Source organism: Thamnophis elegans, chromosome 1 (assembly GCF_009769535.1).
Source record: "Thamnophis elegans isolate rThaEle1 chromosome 1, rThaEle1.pri, whole genome shotgun sequence".
Taxonomy (NCBI): Eukaryota; Metazoa; Chordata; class Lepidosauria; order Squamata; family Colubridae; genus Thamnophis; species Thamnophis elegans.
The window spans coordinates 44,368,382-44,392,807 of NC_045541.1; the positions used below are offsets into that span (position 1 = coordinate 44,368,382).

Consider the following 24,426-nt stretch of genomic DNA (forward strand, 5'->3'; position numbering starts at 1 on the left):
CTTTCTCCCTTCCCTCTAAGGGAAGCAACCCCCCCAACTGCAAAGTGACTGCTGAATGTCACTTTGCAAACTTGAGCAGCTTTTCAATTTAAAGTAGGACTCCAAAGTTTGCAGTTTTAAGACTTGTGGACTTCAACTCCCAGAATTCCACAGCCAGGCATTCTCAGTTCCGATTTAAAGCGACAGCATTTGTTTTTCTCCTTTGCTGAATCTTTGAAAAGTGAGTTTCATCTCTTGGGTGAAAAGTGAGTTTCCTTCCTTCTTTCTTTCTCCCTTCCCTTCCCTCCCCCCCTCCCCCCCTCTCTTATTTTTTAAAGCTATTAAAGCCTGAACTGATAGGCTTTAAAAGCTGACTTTTTTTAAAAGAAAAAAGGTTCTGATGAAGGTTCTGACGAGAGAACAGGTTCGGGGGTGTGCCCAACCTACCATTTTTACTACCGGTCCTGTCCGGTACTCTAGTTTTTCACTACCTCTTCTGGTGTACCGGACCGTATAAGGAGGAACCCACCTCTGGGTACCATGGCTGGAATCTTTGCATTTTGTTTGCTTTTTAAAGGCTACAAATGGAAGCTGAAGCCATCTTAGAAACAAACTGCTCTCATGCCTCCCTTAAATCTTCTCCAAACTTGAAAATCAGCTTGAAATCATGCTACCAAAATTCACCGGCAAAATGACCCCAATTTCAGCAGTGTGTTTGATGAGGATTGTGAGAGTTAAGGTTGGAAAGAGTACCACTTTTCCTCCCAGAGGTCCTTCATGCCATTCTCATCTTTATTTTAATTTTATTTTATTAAGAAAAAAGAAAAAGAAAAATAACACCAAAGAAAGTAAGGATACTACCAAATTTCAGGGATATGAAATTAGGATGTTTATATTAAAGACACTATATTCACTAGTCAAGTAAACTGGAAGATCTCTAGATATAATCAGATATAATGAGCTGTTTGACTGAAGACTGCATACAGTTAATTGATGGTTGTATTTACTATTTACCAAGGACTAAATTTCTGCAAAATAAATAGGATTACTGAATAAATGTGTTCGAAATTGAATAGAAATACTAAGCATTGGTTTATTTAATAGGTAAAATATTATACAGGTAATTCTAAACTGTGCTGTTCCACTCTCTCTCCCTGTCTGTCTGTCTTTCTTTCTTTCTTTCTGTCTGTCTGTCTTTCTTGCTTTCTCTGTCTCTCTCTCTGTCTCTCTCTCTGTCTCTCTCTGTCTCTCTCTCTTGTCTCTCTCTCTGTCTCTGTCTCTATCACACACACAAACACACATAGTTTAATGTATTTTTTAATATTCCCCAGAAACTCCCTTCACCAAAACCCCAGAACTGTCAGAATTAAGTCCAGCCATAAAAAGACCAAGAAGGCAGTTCCACTTCCTCATCACTGACCAGCTGCAACTGCATGCTTTCCCCACCTGAACCCTCAGGGCTCTTCTGCTGCAGCTGCGCTTCAGCCAATGCCCTCACAGACTGCTGCTCGGAGCCATCAATCAACTGAGCTTTGAGGTGCCAGGAATTGGTTCATCCTCCCCTGAGCTGACATCTCCAGGACATCTCCATCACATTGACTTACAAGCACTCACTTAGTGACTGTTCAAACTCACAACTGCACTGAAAAAAGTGATTTATAAAACCAGTTTTCATATGTCTGTTGTAGCATCCCTAGGGTAACATGATCAAAATTCATATGCTTGGCAACGGGCATGTGTTTATGACAGTTGCAGTGTCCTGGGGTCATGTGATCACCAGTTGTAACCTTCTTAGCTAGTTTCCAACACGCAAAGTCAATAAGAGAAGCCAGATCAACTTCCGACTCTCTCTGTTGCAGCAAAATCAGGCATCAACACAACTTTTTTTGCTTTTTCATAATAATATGAACAAACCATTTTTGTAAAGATTTATCAATTTACTTGGTAAACCCCAAAATCAAAGTTTTATTCTTTTCTACTTCAAGCACTAAGATCAGAAGCAGTCTCCATGTGGAAACAAAAGTATTTATCTTCTCTTTTTTAATCAAAGTAATCAGTTTTGCCGTTTCAGCCAACTCCATCGACTTCTGGAACCCTTTGTCCATAGTAAGAATCGTAGTGTCCTTCCATTTCTGTGCATACAATAGACTTGCTGCTGTCAACATATATAATAACAAAGTTCCAATTTTTTTCTCCAGTTCTTTTTCACTTGGGGTGCAATTCACTTAATAACTGTCTTGCTTAGCAATAGAAATGTTGGGCTCAATTGTGGCTGTACGTCGAGGACAATTGCTGCTCTTTTAAAATAAATGAATGAAATTGCAATGCTAAATGTGCTAGGCAACATATAGGAGTCACTTTTGAAGCATAAAACAATAGGACTGTGGAGCTCTTCAGATCTAAAGGGGGAGAATGTTTCATAGAAAGCCCATGGATGCTGATGACACCTGCTGGGAACTCCTTAAAGCAGCCTTTCATAGATCCCGCTAAAGCTTCATAGGCTCCATCTCTCAAACTTTTTGTTCCTGCAATGGTATTGACCTTGAAACAGTGGGTCACACTTTATTGTACTGCAAATTTTACAAGCATTTTTGGCAGGATATTATCTGACCTAATTTAAAATCAAGACTAAGAAGAGATATTTCTGAACATGTTAAGATTTGACTTGCAGATTTTTTTTAAAAAAATCCTAAAATTGCAGCAGTATCAGCTCTATTTTTAAATATGGCTATAAAAATGAAGTCTTTCGTTCATATCAATAAGTTAAAATGTTTCAAAATCTTAATTATATTTGTAGTTTCATATTTGGATCTTTTGGCATTGAATAATATGTTTCTCTCTGTGCATATACATAACACACTCACACACACACACAGAGTGCACTATACACTATAGCTTCACAGACAACCACACAAAAAGATAAAGCTATTTTAGTAGTTCCCAATAGGTATTATATGAGTGCCCTTGTATTTTGAAGCACCTTTTCTTTTAAAATCCCAAATATTCCATAGATGCCCCATTTTTTAAGTAAATGGAAAAGATTGCGCATTAAAGTTAACTTTCAAATGAATAGGGGTATTTGAAAAATCATATGAATCTAGCTGCTGTTGTGAAGAATTGCTCTGTATGAAAAAATCTGTTTTAGAATCTCTATTTTACTAAAACCACGACTTTAAGAACTACTGGCAACATTCAGTATTTTGAAACATCACGAAACTTCCCTGAAGATATTCATGTTCCTAAAATCTTAAATAGCATCTTTTTTTTACAAATTTTTCAGACAGAAAAGTGAATTTCTTTCTTTTTACTAATCTTTCACATAATTGTTAAAAATTTACAAAAATAGATTAAGGTGCACGTTTGAGTCACTAACATTTCTACATTTGGTTTGAGCTGTTTTTTTTAAGGCTATGTGGTCCAATAGTAAGAAAGGAAGAGCTGTCCATTTTCAATAGCTGAATTGATTTCAGCATTAATTTTAATACTTTTCCTAATCAAATATATATTCAAGTGTTCATGCCTCATGGTTCATAGTTATTTATGAACAATTTGTGATAAAGATATTTTCACCCTAATCGTACAAAATATTCTTTTGTCAAACATCTTGATCAATATTTATATTCATGAACTAGATTTATAAAGGTAAAATCATACTCTCATTATCTGGAATATTTGTGTAGTGACTTTTTTCAGTTTGTTTTAGTCACTTTTTAGAAGTCTATTTATCTTGGTATCACACAAAGAACATCATTTTATGGCCTTATCTTCATCGTGATGTTTGCAAATATTGCTTCATTAGATACAAGTATCTGAAATGGGCAAGGGATACAAGCTGCTTTCTATTCCAGTAGTTGTTGGGATTCTTCCCATAATCCTTTTTATGCTATTGGCTAGTGATTGTTGTCATCCCTCCCGCTCTCCCTTAGACACTTCTTGATGCTTTCACTCAAATCAGTGTGTAGTATGATTTTGTGTGCTTGCAATAGCCAAACTGTTGTATAATCACAACATTCCTCTGTGAAGGCAATGGGCAGGTTCAGACTTTGATAAAGAAATAATAAAATAGCAAAATGACTCCAAAGGTAGCAGCAAATTACAGGTTGATTTTATAGTCTAGGAAAAGAAATTTGGGCATTTTCCCATGCTTGCTTCCAATTTCAATTTCCCTGCTTTTTAGAAAAGGAAAGGAAAAAGAATCACAGTTCACTCAAAGCAATGTTACTGTAGTAATTTAAATGTTATATGATAGACTAAAATAATGTTCAGGAACAAAGAAATTCATGATCGATTAAATATCTCATTCATTAGTAACTGAGTACAACAAACTGCTATGATTCAACAGAGTATTTCATACCCTAATTCAGTGCTTGCAGAGCCATATTTATTTTTATTGTTATTATTCAATAAATTCCAATGAAACAAATTATACTCCATAAATCATTCCTTCCAACATTTTAACCCATCCTCACACACTTGGAAGTTTGCATCAGATCTTCTGAATTCCCAATCATAGATCACACTAATGATGTGGGAGCTTTGTTCCTACTTATGTGGCAGACATAAAAGTATAGTAGCTGCTTTAATAATTACTTAGCTGGTTGCGGGTATCTGTTCCAAAGTCTGGAACTGTTTATACACTATATAAAGCTAAAGTAATCTGCTTGAATAGACAATATTAGCTATACCATTTTATAAGTAGCAGATTCCCAAGATATCACAAAAAGACCTTGCCTTGCTCTTTAAGATAATTCTTGTGACAGAGGTTAGAATCTTTTCCATAGAAAGTACTTGAGATGATTTTCAGAACAGGTGGTATAGAAATACAGCTTAAGAGCTGTACAATTCTTGTAAGAAAAAAATAAAACAAGGCGTTTCCTATGTTTTATGTTGTTGTGTTTTTTTTAAATATATTTTATTCATTTTCACATTCCATTTTACAATCACTTATATACAGGGTATTTGCTATAAGAAAAAAAAAAGAAATAAAAAAAATTAAAAAAGAAAACACAACTCATCATTCACAACCCCACCTGACACTTCCATCCTCCATACACCCTATCTACCCCCTCCAACTTTCCTTTCCTCCCTCTAACGCTCCCCTCCTACTTCCCTTTTCCCTCAAACCTTCCTTCTCCCCTTACTCCCAACACGCCCTCCTTACATTCCCCTTACTCCTTCGTTACTCCTCCCTCCTCTTTCCCTCTACCTCCCTCCTTGGTGTATTCCTTTATTCAAGTGTTGTTTATTATAATCTGATAAAAAGTAAAATAAACCAAGGAAAAAAAATATAAAGAAAGAAAAGAGAAAAAAAAGGAAAAAAAAAAGAACAACCGTATATAAGTGCATTCTTGTTCTTATTGAGACTATGTTAACACCCACCCACCCACCCCCCATAAATCCCCATCCCTACTCCTCCCGACTTCCCAGGGCCCACACCTGGCACTGCCTTCTATCTAAAGTATCTTATGTTCGTATGGATTAAAAATAAAAGTAATATATTAAGGGGAAAAAAAAAAAGAACAAAGAAAAAAGAAAAAAAAAGAAACTCTTTGTGTTAAGCTCAGCCCCCCATCTTTATCTATGCTTAAATAGTATAAGTCATTCTATCTATATTTTATTCTCATCTCTTGCTTCTTTGTTATTTACCCCGGCCTCCTGTAGACTCTCCCATTCCTCTTCCTTAACCTTGTATTCAGATAATCATTTATCCAAATTTGTATAGACATCAATATACAATCTAGCTCAAAAATAATCCCTTCTAGTAAAATTTAAGCAGCATGGATCATTCCACATATTCAAATATTACTTTACAGAAGAATAATCAAACTTTCCCTTCTAATAGGATTTAAACAGCGTAAATAATCTTTCTTAACCTTAATTTCAAACAGTAATTCAAAATAATCTGACCAAACTTTCCCTTCTTAGTAAAATTTAAGCAGCGTGGATCAAGTATTACTTTACACAAAAATCAGTTTGCATTCTATCTTAAAATGATCCGACCAACTTTCCCTTCTAATAGGATTTAAACAACGTAAATCATTCCGCATGCATTTTGCCCTCATCCCTTGCTTCTCTGATATTTACCACTATCAAATTTATGCAGACATTAGTTTAAAATTTAGCTCAAAATAATTTCACCAAGCTTTCCCTTCTAATAAAAATTAAATAGCATAGATCATTCCACATATTCAAATAATACTTTCAACAAGAATCAGTTTACCTTCTGTTTTAAAGTAATCTCATCCAGCTTTCCCTTCTAACAGAATTTAAACAACATAAATCATTCTGCATTCATTTTACATATATACATTCAGTATCACCCCACCAATATACGTAAATCATTCCGCATGCATTTTACCCTCATCCCTTGCTTCTCTGATATTTGCCACTATCAAATTTATGCAGACATTAGTTTAAAATCTAGCTCAAAATAATTTCACCAAGCTTTCCCTTCTAATAAAAATTAAATAGCATAGATCATTCCACATATTCAAATAATAGTTTCAACAAGAATCAGTTTACCTTCTATTTTAAAATAATCTCTTCAAACTTTCCCTTCTAACAAGATTTAAACAGCGTAAATCATTCTGCATGCATTTTACGTATATACATTCAGTATCACCCCACCAATAAATTCCGCTTTTTCTACCGGAGAGAGGTCGCAAACCCCCATTCAATCCACAACTTTGGCGAATATTTTAGAATGTCTAAATCCTCAAACTCCGCTTTTCTGCTTCTCCGAGGGAGGGGGAGCTACCCCCTCCATCTTGCAGCCATGTGGTCTGTTGCTTGCTTTCTCCTTCGGCTTGTCTCTCCTCTTTTCCAAGTGAATCAGGAAGTCCCGCCTTCAAAGTCTTGTAATAGAAATCTCGAGCCTCCGAAACAGAATTGAGACGAAGTCTTTGATTCTCAAATGTGACCGTAATGCCGGCTGGGGCCTCCCATTTATATTGAATCTGATGATTTCTAAGCTCTTTAGTTAAAAAAGCATAGTCTCTTCTTGCTCTCAACATCTGAAATGGTATTTCTTTGAAGACAATCAAGTCCTGGCCATCAACTCTCAAACTATTATTGTAAAATTTTTGCATGATCGCGTTTCTGGATTCTTTTGTGGAGAAATATATAATTATGTCCCTCGGGAGCTGTCGCTGTTCCGCTACCAACGAATTCTGGCGATAGATTTTCCGAATCTGCCAATCAAAGTTAAGTCCCGGGCTTCCCACCGCATGGCTGAGGGCTTCAACAAAGGTCTGTTTCAGATTCTCTCGCTCCTTTTCGCGGAATCCTCTGACTCTTATTGCAAATGCCTTCTTATTAAAGTTTATCATAACGAGCTGTTCTTGAGTGTCTCTAATTTTTTGTTGTAATATTTGAATATTAGTAGTCAAATTAGAATTAGCCTCCTCCAAGCTTTCCAATTTATTCTCTATTTCAGCGGTATAATCTGACAGGGCAGACACGGCTGCAAACGTATTCGCCTTCATTTGGTCAATTTTAGACTTTAAATCACCATATAGCTCCAATACAAATTCCTTAATTTCTTGTTTAAAATCATTAAACATTTGAAAAAAAAATTCCTGTGTTAAGAATTCTCCAGTAGAGGGCGTAGGAGACAAGGGCTGCGATTCCAGTGTAAATTCTTTAAGTTCATTCATAGATTCTTTAGGCACATTTGTAGAGAGACGCTTCAGTTTTGACCTGGGTGCCATTATAAATAAACAAATAAACAGCGCTTTCGCTCCCCTCTGTTTCCAAAAAAACAAAAACAAATTATCTTGTTAAGGAGCGGTCTGCAGGAAGGTAAAACCGGCTACGTACATCCCCTATCAGTCACCAACGGAGAGAAATCGCCATTTTGAAGTCCGTTTAAACAAAGAAGCCTCTAAGACAAATGGTGCTGGTATTTAAGATAGTAATAAAAGCATAAATCTCACAGGAGTGGGACCCCCCCTTATTAATCCTAGCTTCAAACAACTTTGCTTTGTCCTGGGGGGGGGGATCGCCTGTCTGGGGCTGCAAAAAAAAGCAGCTGAGAAGAACTGGCTGGAGATAAAAGCTCCGCTCACGCTGGATCTAATCTCTGTCCACAGCCAAAAAAAAGAGAAAGGCTGTGAATTACGAATAGACCCTAGCACACAGAGCTACTCCCTGCCCCTTTATAGCCAAAAAGGGGTGATATCTATGATCTTATTTAGATATACAGACCAGATCTCTGAGAGGAGCTCGGTTGAGCCCTCCTCGGCGACAGCTCCGCCCCCCGGAAGCCCCGTTTTATGTTGTTTTTGATCTGTACTTGGTTAACTATTTCATGTGACATTTTCCATTTTCTAAAATAATTTTGTAGTAATTTGAAAACTGAATACATCTGGACCTCGTATGCTATAGATCAGGGGTATCGAACTAATGGCCTATCATGGGCATGCCACACCCACCCCAGGTCTGTGACTGGGAAAAGCATCGCAAAAAATCACATGATGGCAATGTGACTTGGCAAGTTTGAGATCCCTGCTATAGATCAGTGATGGCTAACCTTTTTGGCCATTGTGTGTCAAACGTAGGGGGAGAGCGGGGGGTTGTGTGCGCATGTGCCCTCTCCCTGCGCATGTGTGCACTTTCCCCCCTTGTTCCTCCTGCTTTTGCTGCACGATGGCATGGTGGACCTATTTTTACCCTTCCCACGCTCCAGAAGCTTTCAGAAACCTTCTGAAGCCTCTGGAGGGAGAAAAATGGCCCAACGCGCAAACCAGAAGTTCAGGAATTGGTGCCATAGGTTCGCTATCATGGCTATAGATAGTTGGTGACAAACATACTTAATATTCCTTCCTCCTGTTTTTCTCACAACAACAACATTTTGGGCTGAAAGAGAGTGACTGGGCCAAAGTCCCCCAGTTGGTTTTCTGCATAAAGCAGAACTAGAACTCATCATTTCCTGTCTTCAAGTCTGGTGGCTTAACCACTAAAACAATCTGGCTCTTATGCCCTGCTTATTTACTACAGAGTGATTAGACATCAGAATAATATAATGTTGCATACTGCGTAGAATGATGTTTCTTGGCAGAATTCTCACAAATTTTGCTAATGTTAATATCTGTGGTAATTTGCAAGTAGGTCTATAAAGTTAAAATTGATAGTTCATGAAGTAACTTTCAACGAATATTTCCAGAAATAGAAATATAGTCTAGTGTTCCAGACACATTATTCCACATTTATATACTTATGGAATCACCGTATTGGCAAGACCATTGAATAGACTAAATATAAAAAGTGTTTTCATTAGTCCCTAATCAGCCTTGAACAACATAATCTTATGAATTTAACAACACACACTGTAATGAGAAACACTTTCCTGAGCAGATGGCTTTGGTTGCTACATAAAATGTAAGAACAATGCCAGTTCATGTTTTCAATGTCTGTTTTTCATTTTGCTTTTTCTCGGAAATTGCTATGTAAGATTGGCACTTAACTTTTTGACACAGGAAGGCAAAAGCTAGTATTTTAGACAATAAAGTCCTGCGAGTAAAGCTTGTACATAAAAGGGTTCTTTTTAATAAACTAAAAACTTAGATGTATGTACTTGTACACATACTGTATATATTAATTCTAGATAGAATCACTTTCTTAAAGGACTGATCTGCAACTAGACGATCCTGATGCATTTTTGGCTCTTACTAGACAATATGGAAGTGGTGGCCAGAAGAGTCTTTGACCAACTGACATTGGTGTGCTAGTTGCAAATATACTTGGATTAGGATATCCTTGGCAACAGTGATTCAAGCACATATCATCACATGACTGATATACTCTACTTGGAACTCCCTTGGAAAATGATTTGAAAGCTTCAATTGCTACAAAATGCAGTGTATGGGTTACTAATAGGTAGAATCACTATTTTAATGTTGTACAACCCTTTGATCATTGCAATGGTTATCAATATGCTTCTGGGTCCATTTCAAAATCTTGGTTGAAATTGAAAGCTATAATACCTTAGAAGCCTTCTTCTCTAGATGAAATCTACCTGGTTTATCTTCTCATGTGAAGAGCAGTTGCTGGGAATCCTATCCTTGCATGAATAATAAAATGTGTGAGCCCCAAAACAGTTCTTCTCTGGAGCAATCTCCATGGTCTGGAATGCTTTCCTTTCATGGTTTATCCTTCCTTTTATCTTTCTGCAAGTTAGCAATAATCGCAGAGTGGTGCAATGGTTAAAGTGCAGTACTGCAGCTGCTTCTGCTGATCACAGGCAGATCGAATCGGACCAGACTCACAGTTGATTTATCCCTCCATTCTTCTGAGGTCGGTAAAATGAGGACCCAGATTGTTGGGGCAATATTCTGACTCTGTAAACCACTTAGAGACAGCTCTGAAGCACTGTGAAACAGAATATAAGTCTAAATGCTATTGCTATAACAATTATTTTTGAGCAGCAATTCAGGTTTTAGATAGTTAGTGTTTTGAACATCATAATAATATTTCTTATATTTCCGTTCATTTTTCACTTGATTTGAATTGTGACCCATCAGAAATCTGACCAAATGCTGCAGTAAAAAAATGCAGTAAGTAACTAAATACAAATAAATAATCAGTTGATTATCACATCTTTATTTCCATACCAGAGCATTCTGTGGAGATTACCAGTCTACTCAATGAAGGCTTCTGTGATGTAAGATTTTCCAACTGTAGCAACATCCAAGTGTATGGAGTTGGTTTTAATGATTCTCCTGATCTTCACTGTGAAGTCACCAGACTGACTGTAAGTAGTTTAATATGAGACCACGAAAAGAATGAAATATTCATCAGAAAGTTTCTTGAATTCAATAAACTCTCTGAGTAGGAGAGTCATGATTGACAAAACATTCAGTTTCAAGAAAGTTCAGCTATGTAATTGAATGGTTATCAGATAGAAAGGTTATCCGCCCCACCAAGTAAATACTTTTGAGTGGCAGATGTAGGAATGTAGAGTCTTCTTATTTTGTCGAGGAAGAAGATTGACAATTAATGTGTTCAAGCACAGTTGGTTGCAGACATTAACATATAGTATATGTCTTTGAATATTACCGGCTATCAATTATTTGGGAGATGCTGATGATTTTTGGGGTGGTGGTGGTGGTTAATTCTTAATCAGGACTTTCCTTTCTTTCAAGTTACTTGTTCCCTTCTCCTCATCTCTATTCAGGTTAATTTCTTTTTTTCTCTTTCCAAGGTAATTGTATTTTCTTTCTTCTCTGTTTCTAGCCTTTCCTTTCTTTTCCCAGCTTCTTTTAGGAAAGAGGAGAAGGTATGTATGTATGTATGTATGTATGTATGTATGTATGTATGTATGTATGTAGATGGGGAATCATAATTTGAAAAATGGAATACCTTATAATGAATTCGGGTTTACTTACAATTATTCATTCTTATATGATATATTTTGACACTGCTTTGAATGTTAGGACTAAAAATCTATATCCAAGGTTAGTTTTGGCAGCCTGAGATTGATAAAATATGAATAATAAACAAAAACATATTTTTTTTCAATGTTTATCATTTTTTAGTTATTTTTCTTTGGGCGCTGAAGCTGGGAATAATCTTAAATCTAGACTTATTTTATTTGGGATAAAGATTTTTTGAAAGTAAAGTCACATATTAGAGAGCAAGAGAGCCAGTTTGGTCTAAAAATTAAGGGACGAGGCTAGAAACCTGAAGACTATAAGTTCTAGGCCTGCCTTAGGAATGAAAGCAGAGTGACCTTGAGCCAGTCATTCTCCCTTAGCCCAACTGGTTGTTGTTGTGGGGAAAATAGGAAAAGGAAGAAGTACTGGATATGTTCACCACCTTGAGTTACTTATAAAAATAATAAAGGTGGGATTAAATAAATGTGCTTTTTCCCAGTCTTATTTCCAAACTCTGTACAAAATCAAGAATACATGCATTTCATGAATTGAAACAATGGAAGTAATGCAGAACAATATCTAAATGACTACTTTTTAAAATGTATTTTATATGTCACCTTTTATATATACATCCCTAGTTAATAGCATGTTAATTAGACAAATCTGAGCAATCTCAAATGGTGCTCAAATGCTATTTTAGTGCATGCAATTTCTCTGGATTCTTTTTTAAAGTCCTGTAAATCACCAGTGTTATCATATGCATGTTAAAATAATTTACATAATTCAAATATTTTTTTCTATTTGACTTACACATAATTGCTCCATATTTTAATGTACTCTATGTATTTATTCTATACATTTCTTTTAATACGTTAAATAAAATGTTTTCTATAAAGTTCAAGATACATGCTTGATACATTATTTTTTTCTAAATATATTTATATTTAGAAATTTTGGGGGGTTGACAAAACTTGGCAGCAAATTCCATTAATTACTGCTGATGTGCAATGGTAGAATTTATTCTAGTGGGCTATGGTAATTACAGCTAAAATAAATCTATGATGGATTTGTTTTACATTCCTTGTTTTACTGATTGGTTTATCTTCCAGCATAGATATGTATAGAGATTAGATAAAATTATGGGTTCTAAAAGTAAAAGTTCTCTTTCTGTACACACATTTTATACAGTTAGTCTCAGAGCACTTCAGAGATTAGTTTATAAGTAAATCAAAACCATGCAGCATCTTCCATTTTTCTGTGGGCTTTTATCCCACTTCTACTATAGTTCACTGAAGCTTGAAATCACATTATTATTACTTCTCAATTTTGTGCATCTGGAATCTATACGCATGACTGTATTTCCAAAGACACTTGAATTTTAAGTGTCACAGCTAACTAACCAAGTTTCTTGATACACAGCTGTAGTCTTCATCTGAACTGAAGGATTATTAATGTTATTAAACATCACATCAGATAATACAAAGTTTTCTAACACTTTGCATTATCTAAGTAAAAAGAAATCTATGGCTTAGAAGTGCATGAATGGGAGAATTTTTCAGTCATATGATTTCAAAACTATATAAATTTTGTCCTGAACTTTCTCAGTGAAACTAGAAGGATCCAGAATATTCCATGAAGCATCAGTGGAAACTAGTGTGTAGCCTCCTGAATTACAAAACAAAACTATAAAATATGTATCTGGCATACAAAATGCTCTAAATATCATTGCCCTTATTTGTGCATTTCTCATTGAGCATGGTTGGATCCCCATGTATTGAAAAGTATGAACACTTAGAGCAGGGTCCCCAAACTTGACAACTTTAAAACTTGTGGACTTCAACTCCTAGCATAGCTGGCTGGAGAATTCTGGGAGTTGAAGTCCACAAGTCTTAAAGTTGCCAAGTTTGAAGACCTCTGATTTAGAGTTACATTAATATAACACCAGGAACTTTTTTGGAGATAGTGTTAGAGAGTACAGCATTCTTTCAAATATTATAAAATGGAATCAAGCCATAAGGGTTTAGTAACAAAAATATTCTCAACACATTTCATTTAGCATGTGTGGGGGGAGAAATAAGACATTTTCAATAGTTGTTATCCAGCACATCTGACAGTTCCCAAACCATGGTTACAGGAAAAACCTGGAAGAACAATCTTTCCTTTAAGAATTATAGCTCAGTTTTTTCCCCTAAAAATATATTCCAGTTGAAAATTTGGTGTTATATTTTTAGTTACTGAGGAACAAATTGCTAAACATTCTGAAAGTATTACTGAGTAAATGATGTAATAAAAGGGAAGACAGAGGGTTCCTACAGCACAGATTACCAAACTAAAAACTATTCCACCTGATTCCGGCAGCTGTTTCCAACACCTTTCAACACATTATGTATAAAGTTAGTTTAGCAGTCTTCCCATTTTCTGGCAATTTATCCTGGGACACAGCCTGTATTATAATGATAGGGCTGTGCAGAAATCTGGATTCCAAAACCAAACCATAATTTGAGGGGGAGGGGGTAGGGTGAGCATCCATATAGCATCTGTTAGGAACAAATGGGTCTTTTCCCAGGATTGTAGCACAATCCTGGGAAAAGATAATTCTGACAGGTGTTATGCATTTGCACAAACACATGTTGAATATTTTGCCCTTCCAAATGTATCGCTTTCTTCACAGCCTTAATAAATAGATAGAGACTATGTTGGTGGTATTTTTTTGAATCTATTCCAAAACAGCCAATTGTTCCAAAACAGCCATTAAACTACAAATATTAAAATATATATGTTGGTCATCCAACCTGGCTTCTAGCATGGATGTAAGAAAATGCCTTGCAGAGTATAATTTTCTTTGTCTGTTGCAATACAAAAAAGAGTAATTGCTTCTATTTCAGCAATTATCAAAGTGTTTTAATTTGCAGCAATATAATTTTAGGCATTTTCAGATGAGCCAAATTATTTTGGAATTTGAGTTCTTTTTTGGTGATAATTCCAAGTGGGATACGGGATTCAGACTGCTTGAGTTACCTTACTGCACTGACCAATACCTACAGTCCGTCAAATTTTTCATTATCCAGCAAACAGCACCTGTACAATAAGGGATGATATTTTACTGGACTACCTAGGCAGTGTTAGGTCATGGAAAACATTGTTAAAGTAAGTGACTTTCATCTTTTCAGTCAGATGATATTCAGTTGACGGTGCTGTGAACAGAGGAGAAAATATTGTTTGATTGCATGCCCTTTGGTCAGTAGTAGACCAATTGCAAACTTTTACAGCCAACCCACTTTTTTCAGCATAGGAGGAAGGTAAGGATGATCTCTTTTTCCTTTAATTTTCCTGCATAGAAGACACACTGTTTTATCAGATTCTTGAAAAAAAATCTGAGAGCAATTTTCCCCCTTCTGCTGCAAAGTGGTGTTGGAGAACTTGCCACAAATAGGAGCTTGGCCTAGGGCCTAGGTAAGATTCCCAGGAACATAAAAGGCTATAACTCTATTCTACTCTGCCTTGAATAGGACAATTCAACCCTAAGTGGTAGTCAGCAATATATTTACACTATTACATGTAGTAGACTAGGATGTCAAACTTGATTTCATTGAGACCCATATCAGGGTTGTGTTTGACATCAGGGGTGTGTGGCCAGGGTAGGCATGGCCAGCTTCATGTAACTTGTGTCGGGGAGCACCGATAGTGGCCCCAGCATTCTGCCTGTGAAAACGGAACTTGGGAGGGATGCATGCAACCCTCCTGAGCTCCATTTTTTGCTGACAGAGGCACTGCAGGCTGGTTCATGGTTTCCAGGAGAGTCCAGTGGGTCACATTTAAGCATCCTACAAGCTGGAAATTGCCTGCAGGCCTTGAGTTTGACACCTCTGTAGTAGACCATTTGTCAACTGTCCTCTACCTGGCAACAGTTATCCATGTCCTGGCTATGTTTTATTTAGACTTGTTTTACAGTGTATTCTGAACTCTAGATCACTGATTAGTTTGAAATGAGGCAACTCAGATTTCAGTCAGTACATTGTGTCAAAATAACTTTTTATGAAAATGTTGAAAGATGCAATGCTCGTTTTCAGGGTCAGAGTTGAAGACCATGGGTTTTTGTTTTTGTTTATTTTTACAGCTTCTCCTCTTAGCTCTGCCCTCTCAAGGATATCATGTTGGTGTATTTGTGTCCCTCAAACACAGGGAAAGAATTTCTCAGATTATGGAATTGCCTCCGTCTATAATTATGTGTGTATTGTTTTAATTTAATGCTTTAAATTGTGTTCTGTATTTACTGTTCAAACTTTAATGTATTATATAGTACACTGCTTCACTTTTATTTAGTTAGTTGTTTTACATTCCTTCAGAGACCTTTGCAGAAAGGTTATTTTAAAAAGAAGATTTCGGTAACTAACCTTATAATGTTAAACCTTTTGGATTTTTACATAAATGTGAAAATATATTCCAGACCTATTCATGCAAGAACTTTAGGGAACAGCTTGTCCCTGTTTAGCTCTACTCCTGTCTTGGGAATGATGTTTTTTTTTTTGCTAATTACCATTCCAGAACATGAATCAATTTCTGAACTGTATATGTGCCCTATAAATATGTTTGTTTCTTATCACTAGATTGAAGGAGATTTCAGGGGGTCAAGCTAACCCACATATGTTTTCCCAGGGAAAACAAATTACTAGCTCAGCTATATAGTGTCAGATTTCCCAAACTAAACCAACAGCTCAGCTATAAAAATTTAGAAGGCCAAATAATAAAGATGAGAAAAGATACTAGGAGACAAACATAGACTCTAAGCAGGAACAGTTTGCCAAACCCTACAAGAGTTAGTCCACAGAATGAAACTATGTTCAGAGAATATGAACAAGGATAGCATAGTGGTTAGAGTGCAGTACTGCAGGTTACTTCTGTTGACTGCCGGCTTCCTGCAATTTGACAATTCAAATCTCATCAGGCTCAAGGTTGACTCAACCTTTCATCCTTCCGAGGTGGGTAAAATGAGGATCCAAATTGCGGGGGGCAATAGGCTGACTCTGTAAAGTGCTAAAGTAGAGAGGGCTGTAAAACACTGTAAATGGTATATAAGTCTAAGTGCTGTTGCTATAGTGTTTCTTCCAAAACCTTAATTGTCTGTGTAGTCCTATCCCATTACTTCATAATGACACCATAATTACTTCACTGACCTCACTAATATAATCTGGTGTGTGTGTGTGTGTGTGTGTGTGTGTGTGTGTGTGCCTATCAAGTCATTGTTGACACCCAGTGACTGCCTGAACTAGTCCCTGTAGTTTTATATCCAAAATTTCAGAAGAGGTTTGCTGTTGTCTCTTTCCTAGAGCATAGAAAGAGTGACTGGCCCGAGCTGGGTTTGTGCCTAAGGCAAAAGTAGAACTCACGGTATCTCACTTTCTAGCCACTACAGCAAACTGGCTCTGTATAATGATAATCTAATCAAATATCTTTCCATAACAAATTATATGTATACTTTATTCTGCAGAAATCTAAAAGGGACTGCTCCAGCACTGTCCATAGACCTATTGATACTTTAATATAAATGTGTCCTAGTCTCTGGTTCAAACATACCTTCAAACCTTATTCTACAGGACTTAAAGTTATTTTTACATATTTTCTCTTGTAAAAATTTTAATACCAAGATTTTTAATGGCCATCCATGAAGTAGGTCTTTCATTCCATATGAAAGTGAAGCACAATACAACATCCAAATGTAACACAATCTGTTGAATTACATCATCATATTCCATTATATTTATTATATTCAGATTATATCATGTTAAAATCCATTATTTACTTTAATAATGTCTACTATGCATTCAGTGTTGAACACATTTTTTATTACAGCTTTATCCCTAATTACAATCTATCTTAAAATACATAGTGATCATTTGAAATATTTGTATATATAGATCTTCAATAATTAATTCACAACTTATTGCTCTGTTTCCTGTAGTATCACAGTGGTGAATGGATAGCCAGAGAACATGAAATCACAAAAGCAACATTTTTGAATCTGACAGTGGTTGAATGTTCAATCCCTCTTCTGAACTTCACAGGAACAGAAAATCTTCATTTCAAGATGGATATTGAACCATATGCAAGATGGCAAGTGAAAGTAGGAATTGCTTGTGGTACTAGTAAATTTTTTTTTATTTTTTTTATACTTTAGAAGGAAAGTTAGCCTTTTCTGCTAATCCCTGCACAAGAAAGGCAGAAATCAAAGATTTTTAGTATTGACTAATATTAAGTAAAGAAACAAAGGAATACCAGAAATTATAGTATTGCATTAATTTTATTCTTAAAGTGCAGAATACAGTTAGTATTATTAGTAATCATTCTCGGTATAATAGTTGAATTAATTGCAGATCAACTGCATTTTATTTCTTAGGTCATAGGTTGAAATCTTGATCGGGCCACAATTGCTGAATTGTTTAAGCTTCTATTGTGTATCTGGGAATTCTCCTATGCTCCAAATTGAATGCAAGACAGCAGTGCTTGGTGTCCATAGGACTTGTCTCTTATTAGTTTCAATACTGATTCTTGTAAAACTCTCATCTAAATAAGAGGTAATCTAAATATGTCTGTTCAGAAAAGTGCCACTGAACTCAAAGGGACTCATTATGTGTTTAGATAAAAATAAAATAGCTTTTGATGTAATTATAGAAGTATATTTCAAAGCTGCATTTCAATTTTCTCTCAGAGAAAGAGTGAAATGATTTAAGAACTAGAACGAGATAGAAAGTTTTACATAGTAATTACCATGTATGCAGACTGAAGTATTCTCGTATTTCTATTTTTGTTAGTATTTCATTTTAATACCAACATTCAGACAATTACAACACTGTTAGATATGCTCCAAAGCTGTGTGGCTATGTTGTATCAATATGTATTATTATCTAAAGCAATATCTACTCAGCATTCCTTATTTATTTTAGCTCCAACATTGTGAAAATCCTTACTGTACTTTAAAAATCCTATTTCTGCCTTCATTTATAACTTTCCACCTCTGTTAATAAGTTGATGAGTACATGACCCAAGACTGACCTATCTACCAGATATCTCACTTTAGTTTGTGGAAGATCCATTGATCTTCAACAATTTTTCAACCATGAATGTATCTATGTAGGTGTCATGCCATCAACTGTGCATTGAACTAGTTTGCTATTGAGAATGTCATGTGGTATTTTTACTGAATCAATACATATCACGTCTAAACACTACCACAATCTATTTTTTAAAAAAATAAAACACTTTAAAAAACCTGAATCTTGACAAATCCTTGCTGATCTCTGGTAATCATGGCATTCTTTTAATGAGCATCTAGATAATGTCTTCATGAACTGTTCTCACATTTCACACACTTTAATATCAGAATAAGTGATGGTTCTGTGCATTGTCCCCATTTCTCTTTTGGAAAACAAGGATAGTGTTTGTCTTCTTTCCTCTAGCATTTCAGAAATTCTCCCATATGTTTCAAAAGTAATATGTAAAAAGTTCACTAGACCTTTGGCAATTTCCTTCTATACATTTGGATGCAATTCACCTGGGCATTAAAAATTGATCCTATTTAAAATATAAATCTGGCAAACAACAACTGTCCCACTGGAAATTATTTAGACAAAAAAAATAGTAATTGAGCAGCTTTTCGTTCTTACTTACTCTCACAATTTCACTGAGCAATTAGCATGTTATTCACACACCCCTGTTTTGTCTCTGTGTGCTTTCTCATATATTGTAATTTCAATTTATCTTGCTCTTTAGCTTTTCTAGTGCCCTCTCTACAGTTCTAGGTTACCTGTCGGTGTTTTCCTTGATCTGCTTTCCCTGTTTTCACCTTCTTTGTCTTGTATCATTTTAAAAGCTTCATTCAGTTTTGTATACTATTCTCCCCCACATTTGCAATAGCACTTTTTAAAGCAAGTTCCATCCTTTTGAGAAGCTTTTCCCATTTGTTTCTCCTGCAAAAATGCAGGTCTACCCATTGTTCCTTAGTCTCATCTACCCCATGTTGTTAGAAGGATATATGAGAATATTAGTGAAAGGTTATGCAGATTATCTTGAATTATAGGAAATAGATAAACATTTATATGTGTGCACGCACACATACACACACACACACACACACACACACACACACAAATGTATATTACATATCAACAAATCAAAATGATTAAGATGTGTATTTATTATTTTGGCTGTTAGCTTTCAAACCTATACCAATCCATTTTGGGATAATAGACCAACATTGTTATAAAATAATTAAAAACACAAACAAAAGAGCAGCAAAGAAAAGAAATGAGTGTTATTTGAATATCTTATTGCAAAGAGCCTCCCATTATTTATGCTCATTGGTTTGATCATTAGAGCTGCACTGAGAAAATAATAGTTTTGAGGGTGTTGGTTAAAGAAAGAAATTGAGGAAAAATTGCATTAAGAAAGATCGGTCTGCTTTTGCCTGCAAAACAATTGAATGTTAAGCTAATATTCATTTCATTCCAAAGTTTGATTTGCTTGGGATTACAACCTGTTCTCCATGTTAGAAGTTTGCAATGCTTCCATCACGTTTACACTGACATTACTTTGGACCTTGACTTATGTATTAGACATTGACTCTTATCAAGGGCAAAATATAGGGTCTAATTCCAAGTATCCCCTAGGTAGGATTTACATTTGCTACATATAATCCCATTGTGTTCTAAGATCACATGGAAATGAATTCAATGCAATGCAAACTGAATGTATTTTACACTAATAAATTGAGTTGCGGTTGTAGAATTAGATGGACTTGCTGGGAGTTTTAATCCCTCTACCTTCTTCCAGCTCTAATGAAACATCTTGCCTCTTAGCCTATTGATCAGGGAAAAGGAAAAGAAATTATGTCGTGAGAGTCTGAAGCAAACATAAATTTTCCATGCTGTAAGCCTATTTTTCTGACAATATGCTACTGAAGTGCAACTTATCTTGTCTGGCAACAATGACCTGGGGTAGACTGAGACAATGCAGAACACTCTAAACTTTTATTTAGAAACAACCAATTTCATTGCTCATACAGACTTGCCCCAGTATCATACTATAGATCCGTGATGGCAAACCTATGGTATGTGTGCCAGAGGTGGTATGCAGCACCCTCTCTGATGGCATGTGAGCTGTTGCCCCAGTTTGGCTCTGCCGCACATGCACGTGTGCCTCCCACTGGCCAGCTGGTCTTTAGGTCTCTGCTGTCCATACGCAGGGGGTGATGTATGTGTGGGAGACCTGTGTGTATGTGCATGGGTGTGTGTGTGGTGTGTGTGGAGGTGAATGCATGCATGGGGCAGGGCACATGCACGAGGGTGTGCACAATGCATTTTGGGGGTTCTGGCACAGCACACTTGCACACGTGCGCATGCACAGTTTGGGCACCTTGACCAGAAAAGGTTAGCCATCACTGCTATAGATAAACCTAAGAGTAAAATATATCAGGGTTAACTGTGTAATATCATAGCACAGTTAAAAGGATTACATAAAACATTTGTAATTATTAAACCAATTGACTCTCCTCCTGCTGCTCATCAATCTTCTGCTAACGTCAAAAGAGAGAAACTTACATTACTTCCCGCATTATGGGCGAGATGTTTATTGACATGAGCAGAATTGTCCAACCTTTGACTCTTTCATCACAGACAAAATCAACCCAACAAAATGTATCACGACCAGAATAATTTTGTAGGAATATTTGTGACTTAACACAAATACATTCTAGAAAACCTAGGGGACACATTTGCTTCACGCAACACATATTCAGCAAAGGCAACTTCATGCTCCAATTAATCGGTTGCAGTGAGTTCTAGTAAAAATGGATGAATTGATGACAATAATCCGTACTCTGTGACACACATGGAAAGGCCATATCACATCTGTTTTATCAGTTGTGTTTGTTGCACAGTACAAGCTACATACAGCAAGAGAAACATAAAGTCATCCGGCTATTTCTGGCAGATTTAATTCAAATGAAAAGAAACAAAAAATTTGAGCTATTCACTGGCTGAGCAGAAATGATAGTTAGGAAATAAATTGGGTGGCTGTTCATAGATGTCTATGTGTCCTGTGAAAAACAGGTTCCAGAAAGTTCATTTTCTACTTGCAAATGCATTTGGTCTCCTCCCATTTTTATCAGATGCAAAAGGATTGGCTTATCAAATGTGAACCCTTTGTAGATAGTCCTCTCAACTTATAATGGTGCTGGCAAAAGTAGCTTTGTAACCAGTCCATAAACTTGTGATCGCCATGGTGTCCCCATGATTATGTAATCACAATTCAGTCACTTTCTTGTACTTTAATAATTAATTTACAGTCCCATTTAGTGAAATAAGTGTTTATTTTTCCACTTATTCTCTCTTTTACTTTGGATCTTAGAATAAATGTTGGTTTCTACATTCAAGTTAATAGCACTAGCACTAGCATTTAGACATATATACCACTTTACAATGCTTTTACAGCCCTCTCTAAGCAGTTTACAGAGTCAACATATTGACCCCAACAATCTGGGACCTCATTTTACCAAATGATGAAAGGCTGAGTCAACCTTGAGCCTGGTGAGATTTGAACTGCGAAATTGCAGCAGCTGGTAATCAGCAGAAGTAGCCTGCAGTACTACATCCTAACCACCGCACCACCACGGCTAATATTCTGACTTCAGAGTTCAATATATTACTCTAATTTTCTAAGTGTCCTTGAAAAACATAACACAAATAGTGTGATATCTATTTTAAATATAAATATGAACATTTAGGACAACATTTTAAACATAGAGCCGAGGTGGCGCAGTGGTTAAATGCAGCACTGCAGGCTACTTCAGCTGACTACAGTTCTGCAGTTCGGCTGTTCAAATCTCACCTGCTCAGGGTTGACTCAGCCTTCCATCCTTCTGAGGTGGGTGAAATGAGGACCCGGACTGTTGTTGGGGGCAATATGCTGACTCTGTAAACCGCTTAGAGAGGGCTGAAAGCCCTATGAAGCGGTATATAAGTCTAACTGCTATTGCTAAACAGAATAGGTTTTTTAAAAAAATACAATGAATATCCTCTGAATAGTTTGAAATGCGGAGAAAGCTAAAAACACATATTCAAAACATATTTCAGTGATGGAAGGTATTAACAGCAGCTCCCTTTCAGCACTCTTTTCAAACAATGAAATAAAAAGTACATTTAATAGCTTTCTCAATCTTTAAATATAACATTTATATTGTGGACATTTTTCTTTGTGTAGAATGTTAATTTATAAGTATTATGAGTTTTTAAATTGAGCACAAACTAGTTGAAACTTCATATTTATTATTCAGTATTTAGTCTTCTAATAAACAGATCTGTGATTATTATTTTTCAGAGAAAAATAAAATGCAAATTAAGTAAAATACACCATCTTCTATACAGTTACTAAAACACTCAGGCTACATGAAATTCCCATAGAGTGGCAAAAGTATATTTGAAATTTAAAAATACTGACATATCTCTTTTTTGAAAGCTGCTGTGCACATTCAGAACAACATTCTATACTACAAGTGCAAACTTAATCCTCTGTATCTATTTTACAATAAATGTAGCGATAGAATATGAAATACATTGCCTTTGAATGTAAAATATATTATATACTTTAAAATGTAATTCTACCTTTCATGTCAAAATCTGAATTTGATATCCCCATCTGTTTTCACAATAGGCAAACAAGTAAAGCCTACCTAATAAGGTTCATTGCTTATATTATTATACAATTGTATCACAGCGGCCAGTTGTTTCGCCGGATTTGGCATTGGTTACTAGTCGGGCCCCACCCAGGGGCCTAGGACGTCGTAACGTATTTTCGTAATATGCGTGCAGATCCAAGCAGTGCGGCTTTTTGCATTTGACTGATGGTGATTTTGTCAATTTTTAACTGTTTTAAATGTAATTCCAGTGCTTTTGGAATAGCACCCAGTGTGCCAATTACCACTGGAATTACCACTGCTGGTTTGTGCCATAGTCGTTGAATTTCGATTTTTAAGTCCTGGTATCTTGCGATTTTTTCATGTTCCTTCTCGGCGACCCTGCTATCACCTGGTATTGCGATGTCTATGATTGTGACCTTATTTTTCTCAACCAGTGTGATGTCTGGTGTATTATGCGCCAGTATTTTGTCGGTTTGTATACGGAAATCCCACAAGATCTTGACCATCTGATTTTCGGTGACTTTTTCAGGCTGATGTTCCCACCAGTTTGTTGCTGTTTTAATATTATAATTTTTGCACAAATTCCAATGGATCATTTGTGCTACTGAATTGTGCCGCAATTTATAATCAGTCTGCACGATTTTTTTACAGCAGCTGAGTATGTGATCAACAGTTTCATCAGCTTCTTTGCAAAGTCTGCATTTGGCATCATCAGAGGATTTTTCGATTTTGGCCTTAATGGCATTTGTGCGGATAGCTTGTTCTTGCGCAGCCAGGATTAGTGACTCTGTTTCTTTCTTTAATGTACCTGTTTTTAACCATAACCAAGTTTGTTCACTGTCCACTTTATCTTTTATTTTTTCCAGAAATTGACCATGCAGTGCTTTGTTCTGCCAACTCTCCATTCTTGATTTTATCACATCTTTTCTGTATTCTTGTTTTGTCTGTTGGGCCTTCAGTAGATTTTTGTTCTTTACTTCGATTAATAGATGTTCTTGACCTTCTTTTAAATAATCAGCCAGTGCATGTTTTTCCTCTTCAACTGTTTGCTTCACTTGTAATAATCCTCTGCCACCTGATTTTCGGGGCAGATATAGTCTATCAGTATCACCACGTGGATGTAAACTGTAGTGCATTGTCATTAGTTTCCTGGTTTTTCGGTCCAAAAGGTCCAAATCAGCTTGTGTCCAGTTAACTATGCCAGCTGTGTATCTTATAACTGGTATTGCCCAGGTATTTATGGCCTTGATTGTATTTCCACCATTCAATTTAGATTTCAAAATTTTCCTAACTCTGTTGGTGTACTCTCGCCTGACAATAGTTTTTACTTCTCCATGCTTGATGTTATCCAACTGCAGAATGCCCAAGTATTTGTAGGCTTCATTT

The 24,426-nt window shown here is 36.1% G+C and overlaps 1 protein-coding gene across 1 annotated transcript in view; it reads left to right on the plus strand.

Moving 5' to 3' along the window:
• Positions 1–24,426, plus strand: part of VWDE (von Willebrand factor D and EGF domains) — a 352,344-nt gene that overhangs the window by 213,313 nt on the left and 114,605 nt on the right. The window contains exons 13-15 of the mRNA XM_032236897.1: positions 10,593–10,729; positions 15,469–15,582; positions 17,311–17,472. Of these exons, the coding sequence (XP_032092788.1) occupies positions 10,593–10,729; positions 15,469–15,582; positions 17,311–17,472 (413 nt within the window). The remainder of the gene's footprint in view (positions 1–10,592; positions 10,730–15,468; positions 15,583–17,310; positions 17,473–24,426) is intronic.